Source organism: Eucyclogobius newberryi, unplaced genomic scaffold (genome assembly GCF_026437365.1).
Source record: "Eucyclogobius newberryi isolate DKJ021-1_F unplaced genomic scaffold, fEucNew1.0.hap1 SCAF_16, whole genome shotgun sequence".
NCBI lineage: Eukaryota > Metazoa > Chordata > Actinopteri > Gobiiformes > Gobiidae > Eucyclogobius > Eucyclogobius newberryi.
Window position 1 is genome coordinate 7804842 of NW_027315790.1, and position 18778 is coordinate 7823619.

The window sequence follows — 18778 nt, forward strand, 5'->3', positions numbered from 1 at the left end:
AGACGTTTTGGTGGTGGATAAACAGCAGAGGAAAGCCGTTGTGGTTGACACGTTGAACACGAGAAACTGGAGAAATACCAAGGTCTCAGAGAGGAGCTGGAGAAGGCGTGGAAGGTGAAGGCGAAAGTGGTGCCCATGGTCATCGTAAATAAATATGTTACCAGCAGTCAGTGATCATAGTTAAATGAAATTTCTTTCATTTTGAATGGAATGCATGTTATGTCTCAGAGGAGACAAAACCTACAGTGCAATGAAGAAAAATAAAATATTTTTCTAGAAACCTGCAGAACAGTAGCTCATTTGTTTGTTAGTGACCTTTTGATTCATCAGTGTTTCAAATCCCACTCCTGACATTTAAAAAAAACATCTTAGCTATACCTGCTCCCATAGATGAATACTGTCCTTGGGCAAGACATTTATCTTGCCTCTTCCCAGTGTCTGCATACATTGGTGTGTGAATGTGTTGAAGGTAGAAAAGCAATATATAAATATCATCTTTTACCATTTAAGATTATGTTCTTAAATGTACTGTTGAATGCATCTCATGAACATACCTGCAGTTGCAACTTTCAAAGTCTTGACTACAGGGTTACTAATGTATATTTTCTTAACATAGAAAAACTTGATATTTTGTTTGCAGAGGACAATGCAGTCTTTGTGATTTGCAATTTTGATTCAGTCCTGTGACTAGTTTGATGCAATTTTGAGTATGTCACAGAATGTAGTAGCCCTTCTCCACAGTTAGAAAGTCATGATGCTACATCATAAAATCATAAAATAGCACATTTAACTGTAAATGGAAAGGGGTGAAACAAAGTGCTCACTGCTCAGTCTGGAGTGATTTCTTGGGAGTCCACTGGGTCCTCCTGATGGAACTAACTGATTCCTGGGAACAAACTTTTTTGTGTGTGAATGTTACAGAAGAATAATGCTTTCTTTTGAGGCTTTCTTTTGAGACCAAAGAACAATCCCCGTGCAAAAAACAGCTAGTAGCAGATGCCATAGCAACATCTGTCCTCAAAATGGCAGATCTTCAGAACCATGACTCACAAATTACTTCAATATTTACATCATGTTGTCGATAGCTATGGTAACTATTTATTTAAAAATGTTCAGCTCATGAAGGTGTCCAAAAGTTCATCTACAATGTAATGTAATACTGTCAAATAATGATTAGCATATCTTTAATAAGGAATCAAATGATTACCCTATTTTTCCCTTTATTCCATCGAATTGATAGCTGCTGTCAAGTGCAGTATTGTGCAATAAATCTGTGATGTGTAAAAAGACCATGTGTGGTTGTTGTTGTTGTTATTGTTGTTTTTGTTGTTGGCAATCTTCTTGTCAAAGCTCCCAAGACATGTCACAGGACTTATGGCAGGTCCAAGCGGGAAACCATGGCTTAGAGAAAACACACCAACAGATTTAGATTACGCTCGGGTCAATCTTTTATTTTTCAACCACAGAAGCCTCTGCCGTCTCTGAAAACTAGGGTTCGACAATTAATCAGATTCAGTCCTGTCCAATAATCAATTCTCAGAGTCAGCGGGACGTTTTGGAGCGTGACGCTAATCCCAGTTTTTATGAAGGGCAAAATATGATGAAAAGTAATGAGCAACTTCACTTTACTCTTCAAATTGTACAAACATTCTTCCAATTATCTCATAACAATTGATTGAAACGCCAGTCTTTTGGTTGGTTGGTTCATATGGTCGGACTCTTCATTTTACTCTCAAGTGTGCTGCTTTAAGCCATACTTTCCAAAACTGACTGAAATAATTCCAACAAAAATGATGTGTCTGTATTTTGACTAGATTCCTTTGAAGACGTCTCCTTTTTACACTGGTGTTTATGATCCTTTAATCCTTTTTGAAGTTTGCTCCACCTTCTTTGGCAAACTGTACGGAAACAACTTCCTGAGACTATCCCCGATAATCGTTTCTGTGACAGGATTGAGTGGGCGGGGCTACAGTCCAAACTCAAACACGTTTCATGATTTTAATATCGAAACTGGCAACGCAAATGAGAGAGTCATGTAAGACTCAGTCTGCGTTCTGATTGGAGAATTGTCTTGAGAAGCAAAACAGGTCAACATCGTGTTTTGAATAATTAAGAATAAACCAACATTACAGTTGGTCTCAGTAAAAGCTCTATTTGATTTGAACTGGGGGCACAGAGAGGTCAGGCTTATCTTACGTACAGCTCCTCTAACTTTTTCTCCAGCTGAAAAAGTAAGTGCAGATCCTTTTCCCCAAGTTTCTCAAGGCTTCTTATGAAAAACAAAACTCAAATTTGAACATCTATCTCAACTCCATTTGTGACTACGGACACTGGCTTATGCACACAATCCTGCCGTTATATTACACCTGGCTGCTTCCATCTGTCCCTCCAGATTCGATGTGTGTGTGATGATGGCTAAGGTGACTTTGAAGGTTATGTGTTTGCTTTGACCGCGATTGTTTCGTCTTCTTATCTTAGAACTTGCTCTCGTTAGATCTTATGTTCCACCGCACCTGAGATTAGTTCTGCCTCTGCGACATTTTCAATGTGTTTTCATTCCACGAGATATCACCAAGCACTCTGCAGCTGAAGATCCTCATCCAAAGACAATTGTGAATTCTGTTCTATTGAAATACGGTTCCTTGACCTTGTATGTAATACCTTTTTTCATTATGAGATGAAAGATAATGCAACCAAAATGTCAAAAGGTAGAGGAGTCTGTAGAAGCTATTTACTCATTAGGTCAAACTGATTTGAGTCATTAAGAGAGTTGAGTTGAAACTCAAAGATAGGACTGTATTTGTATAACTTTACTTGCATAATAAGGACTTAATCCTGCCTCTGCAGTGGAACATCCCTGGCAAAGCAATAAATTACAAAGTGTAGTTAATTAATTTATGTCTATAATAGATTAAGAATCACCATCTTGTTTTCTCAGTAGAATAATTTTATAATTTCATCTGTATCAGACATGTTTCAAATGTAACTTCCATCTTTCTCAGAAGTGTCACTCAATGGCTGGTGTGATCTGTTCTTCTTAGGCTGTGACCTGTCAGGTCCATCATCGAACATCTGTTAAAACACCTCACACCAGCCAACATGCAACACTTCTGATGAAGACGCAATCGACTGTTGAAAATAGTCATCTCTTACGTACTGTCTCATACGGATGAAATATAAAAAAGATGAAATGTATCTATGCTATAATTTAAGTCTGAACTAGCCAGTACTATAATCATGATTACTATTCAAAATGCAAGTGGTTTAGCTGATGTACACTAGAAGATAGCCCTTTACATGGTCACTAAATTTACAATTTAAATCAGCTCAAGAAAATGTAAGCTTCATGACAAAAATCTGTCCAGTCAGAACAAAGTATTATCCCAGGATTTCCAAGATGAATCATTAAAAAGAAGCTGACAAAATTCCATAGACATTGTTTGATGCAAATGTTTGTCCTGTGCTCTAAGTTTGATCTTCGTGAGAATCATTGGAATGCAGAACAGTGTGTCAAGAAAACAAACACAGAATTGAGCATTTTACATTGGTTTTCTGCAAATAGTGACCTCCAAGGAATTCTATTGACCCACAGTATTTTGCACTTGTATTTGTTTTACCTCATTACTGCAACACTGTTTGAGTTGGAATAAAAACAACTTAAAGGACACATAACTATGTTGTGATTTTAGCCCACATTGTTCCTTCATCAAAAACATACTTGGAGTTGTATTTAGCTTCAGTCACACTAGTTGATGAATCCTGCTTAGTAAGTCCTCTCCCTCTGAGCCTCACAAAACTTAGAGCTCATAAATCATCACCAGACTTGTTCTAAGCATTTCTGCAGACAGGGGAAAGCTAGGTTTGTTTATCTCCCCTTTGTAATTCAGTAGACAGAGCTCTAACTTAATTCCTGACGTGGGAAATACCTGACTACTAAAACCCTGGATTAATCTATATTAAACACATTATTTTATGCTTTAAAACTCAAGATGCCAAAGCAGTGGTACTAAAGAGCATTTTACAAGGACAATACCAGTACAAATAATGCATAATAAGTATCTTCTAAAGGAGACATATAATGCAAAATCAACTTTAATGCACCTTTAACCTTGTTACAACAGTTTTTCCTCATTATTAGTTTACTCAGAGTTGCATTTTGATTGATTCCTGCATGTTTGAGGTACTCTCGTGTTCAGGAAGTCCTGTTTTTACATTCCCCTACCTCCGCCCTCATCCATGATTCATGTACAAACACTTCAAAAAAACAAATTCTATTGAATTACAATCTGCTGCTTGTTACTGTGAAGAGGCTTATAATTTCTGCAGTTTTGAGTTAATGGGCCTGTTTCTATTACTGTATTAGCTGTTTTAGATCAATATTAGGTTTTAGGATGAAAACTGAAAGTATTTTTGTTATTTGGTCAATACTAAGTAACTAACAAAAAGCATTAACACTTTAACAGAAAAAAGGACATTTATTTATTAGTATACTACTTTGCTAGTAGTCCAGAGGTTGCGCCAGGACTCACGACTGTACCAAGCTTTAACACCAAGAAAGGATCTTCAAACAGCTGAATGGAGAAGACCATAAATATTGAAGACTAATAGACCTTTAAGTGGTCTAATAGGCAATTAACTGTTTTCAAATCCATTTAAGGATATGCCTGTAGCCAATATGAATACATGAAATACATGGTTGATGTAGCTGCGTTTGAATGACCACAACAATTATCATCGCCAGGATGCACTGATTTACATACATACAGCGTTTATTGATTTATGGTGAGCTGAATAATAAAGTAGGAGTGAAAGACCAAGATCCATTGCATCCCAGCTCCAATTGACGAGGCAGCCAAACCCAGATCAATGCAGGTAAAAGGAGGAGAGGTCAGCAGCTCATGGTCCACCCACACCTAGGATTAAGCACCATTGCATTTGGAGGAAAAGCACAAGGAGATTTCCCTGGGATCCAGAAATGACATTTTTTCAATTCTCTAGTCGAGTCTAGAATTGTCAAAAGTATTGAAAAACGAATACTAAGTCTGGATAAAACTTAAAACTAGATACTCATTTGAACATGTATCAATACTGAAATAAATCTGCCTGTTTGAGAATACTCCTCAAAAAAGAGTCCTGTTTTCACCTACCCCTAAGCCCTGACTTAGTTGTGATTATTTGAACAATTAATACACAACAGTGACACAACAAGACAAAATTTGACCAAACCTGAACTTTTTAGAATGATCTTGAGCTTCATCAGAGTTAGCATAATACCACAGGGTTTAATTAAAAAAGTACAATAGTTTGTGTTGAAAGTCGTTTGTCTAAAACCAAAATCTGGATCCAGAATGTAGTTAATTCCTTAGTATCAAAATGGTCTGGTCACCACCCCCTCCATCGCTCTTTGAGCCAAACTCAAACAGAACTGTGCAATCATATTGTATTTTTTTTAATGTGAAACTCACTTGTTTTAATCAAAATCAAATTTCTCTCTCCTCAGTGATATCTTTTACCATCGCAAGTGTTCTCAAGAGTTCTCAGTGTGAAGAAAATACATTTTCTTTACAATATCTTTAGAATGAATTAATTTCAAAATACAAGTTCAAGGTACTTTTGGTGACTCAAAATGTATCATAGAGACCATGCAGCAAAGGCCTTCTGTTCTGATTCCCAGCTGGTTTATTTGTTTCCATGGTCACCAATGATCTTGCCAATAAAAATGTCACTAAAAGATTTAAAACCTGAGAGTTTTTATAAAATGTCTATCTTTCATTCTATGATTTATTCTGCAAAAAAACACACAAAAAACATTGCATTAATGGAATTTCCCAACGTCAAAACTTACAAACCAAAGTTACTCAAACATATTCCCAAAGAGGATTTGGTCAGCAGAACCATTACACTGTATGTTTTTTCATGTCTCACTCGATGCACATCTGAACATTTTTAGCTTCAGTCTCACACATCTTCGTTTTGAAAACCTGACATTATTAACGTGGCCATTTCCCATATGGTTTCTTCTATAACAGGACATGGAGAGCATTCCCTCTGTGAAAACACACTAGAATCAGAGACCATCTGCCCTTAACTACTTTTTAACAACTACTGTCATTACTTTATGGTCTAAATGACATTGCCCGACCAATTTACAACTAAAGGGACATCGTGTAACGTTACACTTCAGTAAGTTTTATGTCATACTGTGGAATTTTATAGCTAAAAGGAAACGAGCAGGAGGAGGCTCTTCTTCCAGGCCAAACACAAGTCAGGTTTGTGGAGATGCAAGCAGTAAGGACACTTTCTTTGGCTAAAAGGTTTTAGTGGGGCTTTAAGTACATACATACAGGTCAGACTGCACAATTCATTCAAATGTAGTAACATGATTATATTTAACATTGTATTAAAATGTTTGCTGTTTTTCTAACGTTTGAACATTAAATAAAAAAACTCTTCCTGGTTAGACATGAGCAGCAGATGAGACATTGGTAGAGGTAATTCCACTGTAATTTAGCAACCATATCATAAACATGGGCCAAAATATACATATTGCACAATAGTTATGATTTGACTACCTGTAATACTACTTGATAACACCTTTAGTTTTTTTAATGATTGTTTAAACTGTCAGAACATTATGTCTGTTGATTTATTTATGACATCACATAATCCCTCTGTTTTAGATCTCAGTTCTACTTTCTGTAACTTTAAACCTTTATTTCTCTAATATTCAAATATTTACCATACTATTCCACCAAACTAAGTCATAATTAGAATAAACATGAGAACCTATAATATATACTTTATGCATCTTATGCACTTTTGAGAACTCAAGCGACTGTTAGTCCCTTTTTTTAAAATGCGCATGCGCACACTCACCCCCCTCCCTCCTGTTCTCTCCAAGGCGCCGCCTACCATCAAACCTTGTGCGGAAGCAGCAACAGCCCCGCTGCTACACATGTGTTTGTTTATCAGCGCGATGGATCACATCATCTCTCGTCTCGGCAGATTTCCGTCGTTTCTGAGCTCGAACACAGTCTTTCTCTGTGGTCGTTTTTGTTCTATAAACTGAAGGAACTCGCTAAACACACACCGGCATATCAACCACGCATGTGCAGCCAGGGAAACGGGCTACTATGCTGGGGATGAGACTGCAGGTGTGCACACAGGGAATGATTGACATGTGGGAGAACTACTTGGCTGTCCACGTCACGAGGAAATGAGACTCAGATTGCACGCCAAAAATCCTCTATTATTTCCTTTAAGTCCCTCGGCTTTTGCACTTTTTATGACGTGCAAATGCACAAATAGTGTTGTATTTACTCACCCCTAAGTATTAGCAAACATACCAACACATACACAGTTAAATATATAACGTTTCAAGTGAAGGGTCCGCAGCCTGCTTGTCTCCATGGAGATGTAATCCCTTGAATATTCCACATTATTAAACAAATACAGATAAGACTCGGATTCAAACTGCCAATTACCTGAATATAAGACCAACGCTCAACACAGCAAATGATTCACTGTCGCAACTAGTTTTCAATTTGTCAAGGGCAATTTTTCCCAAACATTTTAGATGTCACTGATATAAATGTTAAATCTGACTGATTATGTCTCAAGAGGTTCATCAAAAATCAATTACTTCACTTGCTCATGACATTCTCTGCAGACCAATTTTGACAAGACATTTCCATTGGGGCGCCAACCGCTGTGTTCGATCCACTCTCGAGCAATTAGATGACACGTGGTCCACCTCCGTCACCTTTAAGTCAGGTGCACAGACTCAACGTGACAGGCAACCGCGGTAACAGATTATGACCTTTTGAACAATCATTAAGATGCAATGACCGCTGAGAAAAGGAAAAGAGCTTAAGCTCAGCCAATAAATGCACTTAGGACTTTATACACGAGTATGTTTTATATCAGCTATTTTGACTATTAAACTGCAATTTAAAAAAAAAAAGATAATAATTAAAGACTGAGACATTCAAGGCTCTTTGACTATTCATTGGTTAATTAAAAGATGAACATAGTACACATTTTCCTGGCCACTCACAGACCTTTCTGAGGGAAGTAATCCATTCATTTCAATGTAGAGGAGCTGCTCCGACACCCACTGTTCAACAACTACAGGAGCAAATGTAGAGTTTAGAGTTACATCGTACCAAATAGAAATATATAGATATAGAGACGGGTTAAGTGATCCAAAGGCTAGCGCTGCCTGCTGTATTCTAACATATACGGAACAACCTTTACTTTTCTGAGGTATCATTTGCCAGGTCTTCAACAATATCTATTAAAACTCAACTGGAATTAGTTGTGCTTTAAATACACGTCTTCAAAGAGTGAAAAAGGTGTGTTGTCCAATCGAGAACAGAGAGATTTCAACCCCCGCCAGACCACGCCCCCTAATGACGTATTCTTAAAATAGATTTCCTTCTTTTGGTATTAGTGTTTCATTTAGATATTCTCAATGCAGGCTTATGTTTGAAAATGTCTAAAATTAATAAAAATCTGGTCTATTGTGAGGTAGGTGGGCTTTATCCACTGCAAAAAAAAAAAGAAGTATTTGTACTGTTTAGTTCAGTCAGCCGTGAGATGTGTGTGTATTCTGTCGTGCATAGACAACATCAGTGGAAATTGGTACATTTAGTTGTACACGTATATATATTAGGATATGTTGCGGAGAGAAAGGGCACAAATGGCACACATTTGAGTTTGGATGCATTGGTGCTGAAACCCAAATATTTCAAGTAACATCCCAGTTACACCAACTTTTTTATTTTCAAATATCTATTAACAACATAATTTATATACAATGGTAAGACAAGTGAGATGTTATTTTAATTTTGTAATTTAGTAATAGTCAGGTGCAATAAAAGAGCCATTCAGCGCTAATGGAACTGCACTGAGGAGAACCAATTCATAAAAACAAAGGGGATTTTCAGAAGTTTCACCAACAAAAATAATGATAAACTACTTTGCCGATTATTATATAGGACACACCACACTAGGAATTAACATAGCTATGCCAGGTCAATAGACAGTAGCTCCACAGTGTATACATTAAAGTAACCCCAGGCTAAATGAAACACGTAACAATCAGCTTCATAGCATTGCTGCCCCTAATGTGAAAAAAGAAAAACTCTCAGTCAATATAAGTGTGGAATGCTACTCTGGCCTTGTGTTTTGAAACGGAATAAGGCTTTAACGTGGAAAGACTCCAGGTGACAGTTGCATTGTTCCGTAAACATGAAAACCCCACAAGACATTTTCTGACCTGAATCAGCCACAACCATAACATCAGTGGGGACATTATTTTTAATTGAACATGTGTGCGATGGCACTTCTTCTCGCTTGCAAAGAAACATGCAAATCCCATGCTGTGAGCTGAGGGAAACATATGTATAATATATATGTATTGTAAGTTCTGACGCCGCTTTCTCGTTAGCGCTTTAGCTGTAAGTAGGCTGCTCGATCAGACAGGCCAACAAGCCAATTGGAAACATTATGTTAAAACATTCATTTCAGTGGAAACATCTTCTAATCTTCTAAGCCGTGGAGAACTTGCCTTATGCATTAACAATCGCCATACACATGCAAACACTCATGGGAATGGCTGAAAGATTAATAGCAATAAAAATGTAAATTGCTGTGTGATTTGTTGATTTTGCAAACTAGCAAAGGCTGTATTTTTTACATTGCTTTTGTGAGAAGAGAGAAAAATCATTTGATTGCGATAAGAGTAAACCATCAGATTCTTTGGAGAGTTCACACTGTTATTGGTTGATTGGTTGCGCCTGCAGTCAGAGCAGAGTCTGGCCAGGGAAAAAATAAAGGCCATGAAAGTCTCTTGAGTATACCAGAGTGTTAAAAAGAAATGCCCAGGTGTTTTTAACATTTGTGAGAACACTGAAACACTAAATATTACACTACACTTACCATGCCCCTCGGATGACGTGCGTAAGAAACTAATCTTGGCCGCAAAGTATTTTGTTCCCACAGAATGGAATTTGTGCCCCAAAATAAGCACATTTTACCCACAATTCACCTAATTTGTTCCCGCAGCCAATTTGTAAAAATATAGGTACAGTATATTGAATGTATGAATGAAATGTATATCTACTTAACATGCAAAAAGCATAGATATACAGATGTGTGCAAAAGTACTCTTACCGAGTACTACACGCATATAGATGATATGGCAAACTATATTATCAGTTTAAGAAATCTTTATTTGCGATTTGAATTATTATTTATGTAACATTTGTACAATTTGTACAACGATACCTTATATCTAACTGCAGACATACCAACCAGTGAAGTATGATCAGATATTTTACTCTTACCGCTTACATCAACTGAGCATACATTAATTGTGATTAATTCAAAATTGTGCCATGAGTTTTCGCTATAAATTATGCCAATTCCTATTTTTCCTATGCTGTATTCAGATACACCAAGATGAAGACGGCAACCAACATCTATATCTTCAACCTGGCGTTAGCGGACGCCTTGGCCACGAGTACGCTTCCGTTCCAGAGCGCTAACTACCTGATGAGTACCTGGGTGTTTGGAGAAATCCTCTGCAAACTCATCATCGCCATCGACTACTACAACATGTTCACCAGTATCTTCACCCTCACCATGATGAGTGTGGACCGCTATATCGCCGTGTGCCATCCAGTGAGGGCGCTGGGGTTTCGAACGCCAGTGAAAGCCAAAATGATCAACGTTCTCATATGGGTCTTGTCGTCAGCCATCGGAGTGCCCATAATGGTGATGGCGGTGACCAAAGTCGATAGCCATGGTAAGTGCCTGTGTTGTAGGACTTAAAGGTTGTATGGAGGATTTTCATTCATGTTTAGTTGTCAATATCAGTTAAAAATAGCCTAATAAATATGCAACAGGCTTGTACTTACAGAAAACAAAAAAAAAGTATAAAAATACATTATGCGGACATAGTGGGTCCTTCACCAATAGAAAACAAGGATACCTTGTTACCTATTGGCTTTTGGCCCATCAATCAAACCCACAACATTCCTAGTGTAACAGACTGGACTACTTGTTTTGAGTACGTCATTTACGTAAACACCTTATGCACTTATGAGTAAGATGTTGTTTACTCTAGGGCCGCAGTTTTTAGCGGTTTCTTCAAACCTTAAATTATAATATAGCATAGCATATGTGTTATGCTTTGAGGTAGTACGATGTGGTAGCAGCAGACTGGCTCCGGTTGTAAAGGAGGAGTAGGCGACTTAATTCTTAATTAATTAAGTATTCATATGGACAAGTTTGACATTTTTTCCCCAGAATACTCCGGCTTTGCCCTTCAACCTAAATCTTGCATCATTTGCCTTAGTAGTTCTGGCCATGCAACCTTTTGCAACCCCATTTTCTTGAGGGGGCTGTGTGGGAGCCTATCTTGCTCCCAACAGGTTACCTCAGTGCCATTGATGAATGGATCAAATGTAGAGGATATATTTCCCTGAAAACCATAATACCTTAATCCTTAACCCAAGGAGGTTTTTTGTAGTTTTTCCTGGCCGAGAAGGAGGATCTAAGGACAGAGGACCCTGGGACATCGCCCCTCGTCCCTATGGACACTGTTTAGTCCGTTTTTCACTGTCGCCCTCCAAGGTAACTGCTGTTGTGATTTTGGGCGTTACAAAAATTAATTTAATTGAATTAACACTGGGTTTCTGTCACACCAACCAAAGTTTACTGTGGTGCGTATTGGACCTATAGGAGCACAGATTTACATGAGTAAACTCACTAAAATATGTGAAAAACTGCTCCAGAGGACAAAGAAACTGAGCAAACAAAACATGGACAGAGAGTCAAAGACAAAGGGGAGCAATGCAAAGAAAAAACGTGAAAAGAAAATGTAATTGAAAGCATTGAGCATGTATTTGTCTTATTTGCCCCACTGTCAGGTAAATTTGTCCATATTTCAGTTCAATGTGAAAATCAATGTTTCCATTTTGTAGATGTCTAAGTTTCTTTCGGCTCCATCTCGGTCATCATTTTTTTTGTGATTGCCTTTTTTTCTGCGGCTAAAAAGAACAATCTTAAGATTATCGATTATCTCCATGGCTGGAGCCTACATCCAAGGTACATTGTTTTTAAGTCAAATGGAATATTGATCTCTGTCCAGTATTTATGAACAATAGGACAGTCCCAAAATACATTTAGTGATGAGCCACTTGACAACCACAGTTTCCTCATGCGGAATTGTAATTTGAGGAGATTCAAGGCCTACACTCAACAACATTTATGGAATGGACGCACCAGGGAATACCAGGACCTTTTTAAATATTAAGTACCGTAGAACATAGGCACGCACCCAGGCTACGCATAGTTCTTCACAGCGAAGCAAGAACATTCAATGAGTTGACAAGCTTGCTTCAACTGTTTTTAAAAAAAGAGCAGCTTAATTATAATTTTCTCATTTCCCATTGTCAACCATAACATGTTTCAGCATAATCTTTCTAATGCTCAATTATGCCTCACAAACACTGACTCCAGCGCAGGTGCAGTTCGGGATCCACACGTGTCACATGTGTTGACGCGTGAAAACACTGTGACTTCCAGCCAAGCTTCAGCAGCAGAAGTGAGGGGAAAATGGGTTTATTTGGATTTATTTCAGAACAATTTAAATATAGTTGTTACACACTATAAATTACCATTACTGATTGTATTGATTGCCCTCTCCGCACGCCACAGCTAGATTACATGGGTGCACAAAACAAACCGCACCCGGACCGGAGTCAGTGTACACCTGGCGATAGTCTTACTCTCATTGTGATATTGAACCATGGCAGAAACAACTTTCCAGTCTAGACAACGGAAAGTTTACCTGCTCTGCTCCCAGTGTGACGAGACTGCACTGTTACACCACTGCACGCACTTCCACACATGTGTTATCACACATGGGTCTTTGAGATTTTAACCATGACACCTCAATTGTAGTTCCCTGGGTTACATGCATTTTGAAAAATGTGTTAAAATTGGGCTAGGGCAGTTATCCAGTGAACAAAAGGCCTTTCAAAATGTATAGGCTGACACACAAATAAAATCGCGGCTTTACAACTCACAGAATGTAGATAAAGGTGAAACAGCAGATACAGGCCTTTAAACCTTTAATAAAATATTTGTTTCAAAAACAAGGAAATATATTTCATTATTATTCTATGTGTGATTCATTTTCATTCATTCATTTTATTTATTTAAACAGAGAAAACCCAATGGGAAAAGTTATCTTTGTCATGGCCAGTTAAAACACAACACAAACAAACAACAAGCAAACATAGGAAACTAAAACACAAATAAAACTATCAATAAAATCACCCAATACATAAAAACACATTCATACAAACAATATGAGATACAATTATCTAAAACAAATGCATTGGCACAGTGGTTAATCCTTGACCAGTTATTTAAATCATTAAAAGGCATACATTTATTTAATCTAAAAAGTCTCTGTGTTTTGTTCCACAGGAGTAAAGTTGCTGAAAGCCTTTTTTCCTGTCTCTGTGTTGACACGATGGGATTGTAAGATAAAAATGTCCTGAGACCTCAAACGGTGAATACCTGAACTGATGTGCAATAAACTTGATAAATATTCAGGTAAAATGCTAAAAAGAGCCTTAAACACAAACAAAATCCAATGATTGCCATTCTACTTTAGAATATAATTGAACAGTGATGAGTTCTGTGTCCTCTGAGCTCTGAGGTTCAGCTCTGAGGTTCAGCTCAGAGCTGAACCTCAGAGCTGAACCTTGGAGCTGAACATTAGAGCTGAACCTTAGAGCTGAACCTTAGAGCTGAACCTCAGAGCTGAACCTCAGAGCTGAACCTTAGAGCTGAACCTCAGAGCTGAACCTCAGAGCTGAACCTTAGAGCTGAACCTTAGAGCTGAACCTTAGAGCTGAACCTTAGAGCTGAACCTTAGAGCTGAACCTTAGAGCTGAACCTTAGAGCTGAACCTCAGAGCTGAACCTCAGAGCTGAATCTTAGAGCTGAACCTCAGAGCTGAACCTTAGAGCTGAACCTCAGAGCTGAACCTTAGAGCTGAACCTCAGAGCTGAACCTTAGAGCTGAACCTTAGAGCTGAACCTTAGAGCTGAACCTCAGAGCTGAACCTCAGAGCTGAACCTTAGAGCTGAACCTCAGAGCTGAACCTTAGAGCTGAACCTTAGAGCTGAACCTCAGAGCTGAACCTTAGAGCTGAACCTTAGAGCTGAACCTCAGAGCTGAACCTTAGAGCTGAACCTTAGAGCTGAACCTCAGAGCTGAACCTTAGAGCTGAACCTTAGAGCTGAACCTCAGAGCTGAACCTTAGAGCTGAACCTTAGAGCTGAACCTTAGAGCTGAACCTCAGAGCTGAACCTTAGAGCTGAACCTCAGAGCTGAACCTTAGAGCTGAACCTTAGAGCTGAACCTCAGAGCTGAACCTTAGAGCTGAACCTTAGAGCTGAACCTTAGAGCTGAACCTCAGAGCTGAACCTTAGAGCTGAACCTTAGAGCTGAACCTCAGAGCTGAACCTTAGAGCTGAACTTCAGAGCTGAACCTTAGAGCTGAACCTTAGAGCTGAACCTTAGAGCTGAACCTCAGAGCTGAACCTTAGAGCTGAACCTTAGAGCTGAACCTCAGAGCTGAACCTTAGAGCTGAACCTTAGAGCTGAACCTCAGAGCTGAACCTTAGAGCTGAACCTCAGAGCTGAACCTTAGAGCTGAACCTCAGAGCTGAACCTCAGAGCTGAATCTTAGAGCTGAACCTCAGAGCTGAACCTCAGAGCTGAACCTCAGAGCTGAACCTTAGAGCTGAACCTCAGAGCTGAACCTTAGAGCTGAACCTCAGAGCTGAACCTTAGAGCTGAACCTCAGAGCTGAACCTTAGAGCTGAACCTTAGAGCTGAACCTTAGAGCTGAACCTCAGAGCTGAACCTCAGAGCTGAACCTCAGAGCTGAACCTTAGAGCTGAACCTTAGAGCTGAACCTCAGAGCTGAACCTTAGAGCTGAACCTCAGAGCTGAACCTTAGAGCTGAACCTTAGAGCTGAACCTTAGAGCTGAACCTCAGAGCTGAACCTTAGAGCTGAACCTTAGAGCTGAACCTTAGAGCTGAACCTCAGAGCTGAACCTTAGAGCTGAACCTTAGAGCTGAACCTCAGAGCTGAACCTCAGAGCTGAACCTTAGAGCTGAACCTCAGAGCTGAACCTTAGAGCTGAACCTCAGAGCTGAACCTTAGAGCTGAACCTCAGAGCTGAACCTCAGAGCTGAACCTTAGAGCTGAACCTTAGAGCTGAACCTTAGAGCTGAACCTCAGAGCTGAACCTTAGAGCTGAACCTTAGAGCTGAACCTCAGAGCTGAACCTTAGAGCTGAACCTCAGAGCTGAACCTTAGAGCTGAACCTCAGAGCTGAACCTTAGAGCTGAACCTCAGAGCTGAACCTTAGAGCTGAACCTTAGAGCTGAATGATAAACTTCAGAGGTTTTAACACTGTTGCTGTAGAATACATATATATAATATCACCATAATCTAGAACTAAGAGAAATGTCGCCTGGATTAACTGCTTTCTCAAATGAAGAAGAAAACACGTTTTATTGCTAAAGAAGAATGACGGTCTGGCTTTAAGATTATTTGTCAGCTCTTGTATGTGTTTGTTGAAGGAGAGTTTATCATTGATCTAGATGCCCAAGTATTTGTAATAGAGTACTTGTTCAATCTTCTTACCATCAAGCGTAAGAATAGATATATATATATTTTTGGGTCTTTTGGAGAGCAGTATACATATTGTTTTATTTGAATTTATTAAAAATTTTAAATGAACACAGTTCTGTTGGATGGAGTGAAAATCCTCTTGAATATTTTAAATTAAGTGTTAATTTAATAAATAATTAATTTGGATGAATTATTAATATTATATTATATTCCTAATATAATAATTATATTAAAGTATTAATAACTAATTGTAATTTAAATTGTGAATAGCAGTGGTGTAAAGGACAGAGCCTTGAGGAACACCTTTGTTAATATAAGAAAATTCAGAAATAAAGCCATCAGCAGAAACATCTTGAGCTCTATTTGTGAGGTAATCTGCAAACCACTTTTTAGAATTTGTATCGAACCCAATAACATCCAGACGATCCAAGAAAATACAGATCTACTAAATCAAAGGCCTTTGACAAAACAACAAAAACAGCAGCACATTCTTCATGATTCTTCAGCAATAACATTTCTAACTTTGGTAGCAGCTGTGATAGTGCAATGATCTGGTCTAAATCCAGACTGGTAGTTATTTAGAATTGAATATTTGGTTAAGAAAGCATGCACCTGGTTACTTATTAAATTCTCCAAGAGTTTTGCTCGGCAGGATAGTTTTGAGATTGGCCTTTTCTGATGAGATTTTTCTGGCCTCCTTTTTTGAGTTCCTCAGTCTCCGATTAAATGAAACTGATGAAACACAGGAGCCTGTTGCGTGCGATGGTTACAAAGGACAACATGATCCATCAGCAATCAACATTTTTCAGTCTGCTGTGGTTGAATGGAACAGTGGATAATCTATCTCCAGCGTGTTTGTAAAGTGACTGGGCCGTTTAAGTGTGACTGACAAATGCTGGTCGCGCACTGATGTCGTGCTAATAGCTGCTGCAGGGACTTTGCTGAACAAGTGTGTGTCCTCCCCTCTGGAGACTACCAAATCGAACAAACTGTCAAACCCGCTCTTACAAAAGGCCTCAAAGATGGGACCCACAAACTTCCTGAAACTGAGAAATACTGGTTTGTCAAAGCAGTATCCCTCGATAATACTGAATATATGAGCAATATATATATATATATATATATATATATATATATATATATATATATATATATATATATATATATATATATATATATATATACATACTATACTATACTATACTATACTATATATTTACAACCTTTCTGATGCACTTGGATAACATGGTAGAAGCGCTTTGTGCATTTGCGGATGGAAAGGATTGTGCTTTTCTCTCAACTGTACTTAACCACATTTTGATTTATCTGCTTCTTCCACTGTGGCACTTCGGCCAATCAGTGTGAATTTCGTTTTCTCGTTTTAGCGAGAACCCTTCCAGATTGATTATGTCTAAAACTCACAACACACAATCTGGGCGTGAGCAAGGTTAACAAATGGACAATGTTGAGTGTTAGTTTTTTTATGCTGTCTCCAGTGTAAGTGGTGGTTCTGTTTTCATTCTCTAAGCCTAAATTTTCTGGCGTCAAGTAAGGTCTCTAAATCTAGACCTCCCTCTCATTTAATCCCAGGTAAAATGCAGCTATGTATTCACTGATCCATCTTTGCTATATTGTATTTTTAGAAGTGGAATAACACAGAAGGTAGAACGTTGGTCTACTACAATTAACAAGAACCCAACAGAGCTAAATTTGTGTACCATCTTCTGGTTTCTACCCCAGTTTCTTGATTGTAAAGCATTCATTGGAAGCAATTTCCTTTTTTTGTCTGATTTTGTTTGAATAAATTACCCAGTAGAAAAGGATATGGTGACATATGTACAAATTTCGCCTTTTTGGCATAAATAATGCAATACATAGTGAGTTGTTTTTGTCCAGAGGCCGATGCATAAGAGACTGCGGAGTCTTCAAAACACCACACATCTCATTTACGCTTGAGTACACTGACTCCAAAGCTGGTGCGGTTCAGGACCTTTTTTGCTATACCAACTCTGGTGCACTGCGGTCGTATTTGACGCCATGCAAATTCATGTAGTTTCATGTGAGACCACTCTAATGAGCTGAAACCCACTCCAGACTGCTGCAAAAGCAAAAAAAAATTAAAGCACTTTCTAAGTCATGCCAAACCGTACCCAGACTGGAGTCAGTGTACACCCAGCATTAATAATCATGAGGACAAAATTGTTTTATAAAAATATCCTGAAAAAAAGTTTGGGCTTTCATTGTATTCTTTATTCCTTTCTTTCAGGACAAACCATGTGCATGCTGAAGTTTCCTGACCCAGACTGGTACTGGGACACCGTCACTAAAATCTGCGTCTTCATCTTCGCTTTTGTGGGTCCCGTCATGGTCATCACAATCTGTTACGGCCTGATGATCCTGCGTCTTAAAAGTGTACGTCTGCTCTCTGGCTCCAAGGAGAAGGATCGCAACATGAGGCGCATCACCCGCATGGTCCTGGTGGTGGTCGCTGCCTTCATCATCTGCTGGACCCCCATACACATCTTCATCATTGTCAAAACGATGGTGAAGATCGAGAAACGGAACCCCTTCGTGATTGCAAGCTGGCATCTCTGCATCGCTCTGGGTTATACCAACAGCAGCCTCAACCCTGTGCTGTATGCGTTCTTGGACGAGAACTTCAAACGCTGCTTCAGGGATTTCTGCCTTCCGTGCCGAACTCGCAGCGATGGGAATAGCCTGAACAGGACAAGGAACACCACAAGGGAGCCCGTGTCTGTGTGCGGCCCGACGGAAGCTGGGAGGAAGCCAGCATGACTAGGCCTGGATAAGGTCTCCCGGGGTTCGCGATCTCGGAGGGTCCAGCAAGATTTACAGTCAGAACTCACTCAAATTTCCACTACAGAGTTTTAGCAGATAATTAAGACTGCTTACTCTCTTAGATTAGACTTACTTGAACTGACAAATTTAAACGTGATTTGCCCTGAAGGAAAAATGTACACATGATGGTGCTTGACAGTTAAGAGGGCTGATGTAAGATAGTGGTCTTTTATTTCCACAGCCTATGC

General features: G+C 38.9%; 1 protein-coding gene across 1 annotated transcript in view; it reads left to right on the plus strand.

The window, feature by feature from the left end:
• Positions 1-18778, plus strand: part of oprd1a (opioid receptor, delta 1a) — a 32076-nt gene that overhangs the window by 13184 nt on the left and 114 nt on the right. The window contains exons 2-3 of the mRNA XM_072447380.1: positions 10455-10810; positions 17998-18778. The exon at positions 17998-18778 is cut by the window's right edge and continues 114 nt beyond it. Coding sequence (XP_072303481.1) covers positions 10455-10810; positions 17998-18527 — 886 coding nt within the window. The 3' untranslated portion in view covers positions 18528-18778. The remainder of the gene's footprint in view (positions 1-10454; positions 10811-17997) is intronic.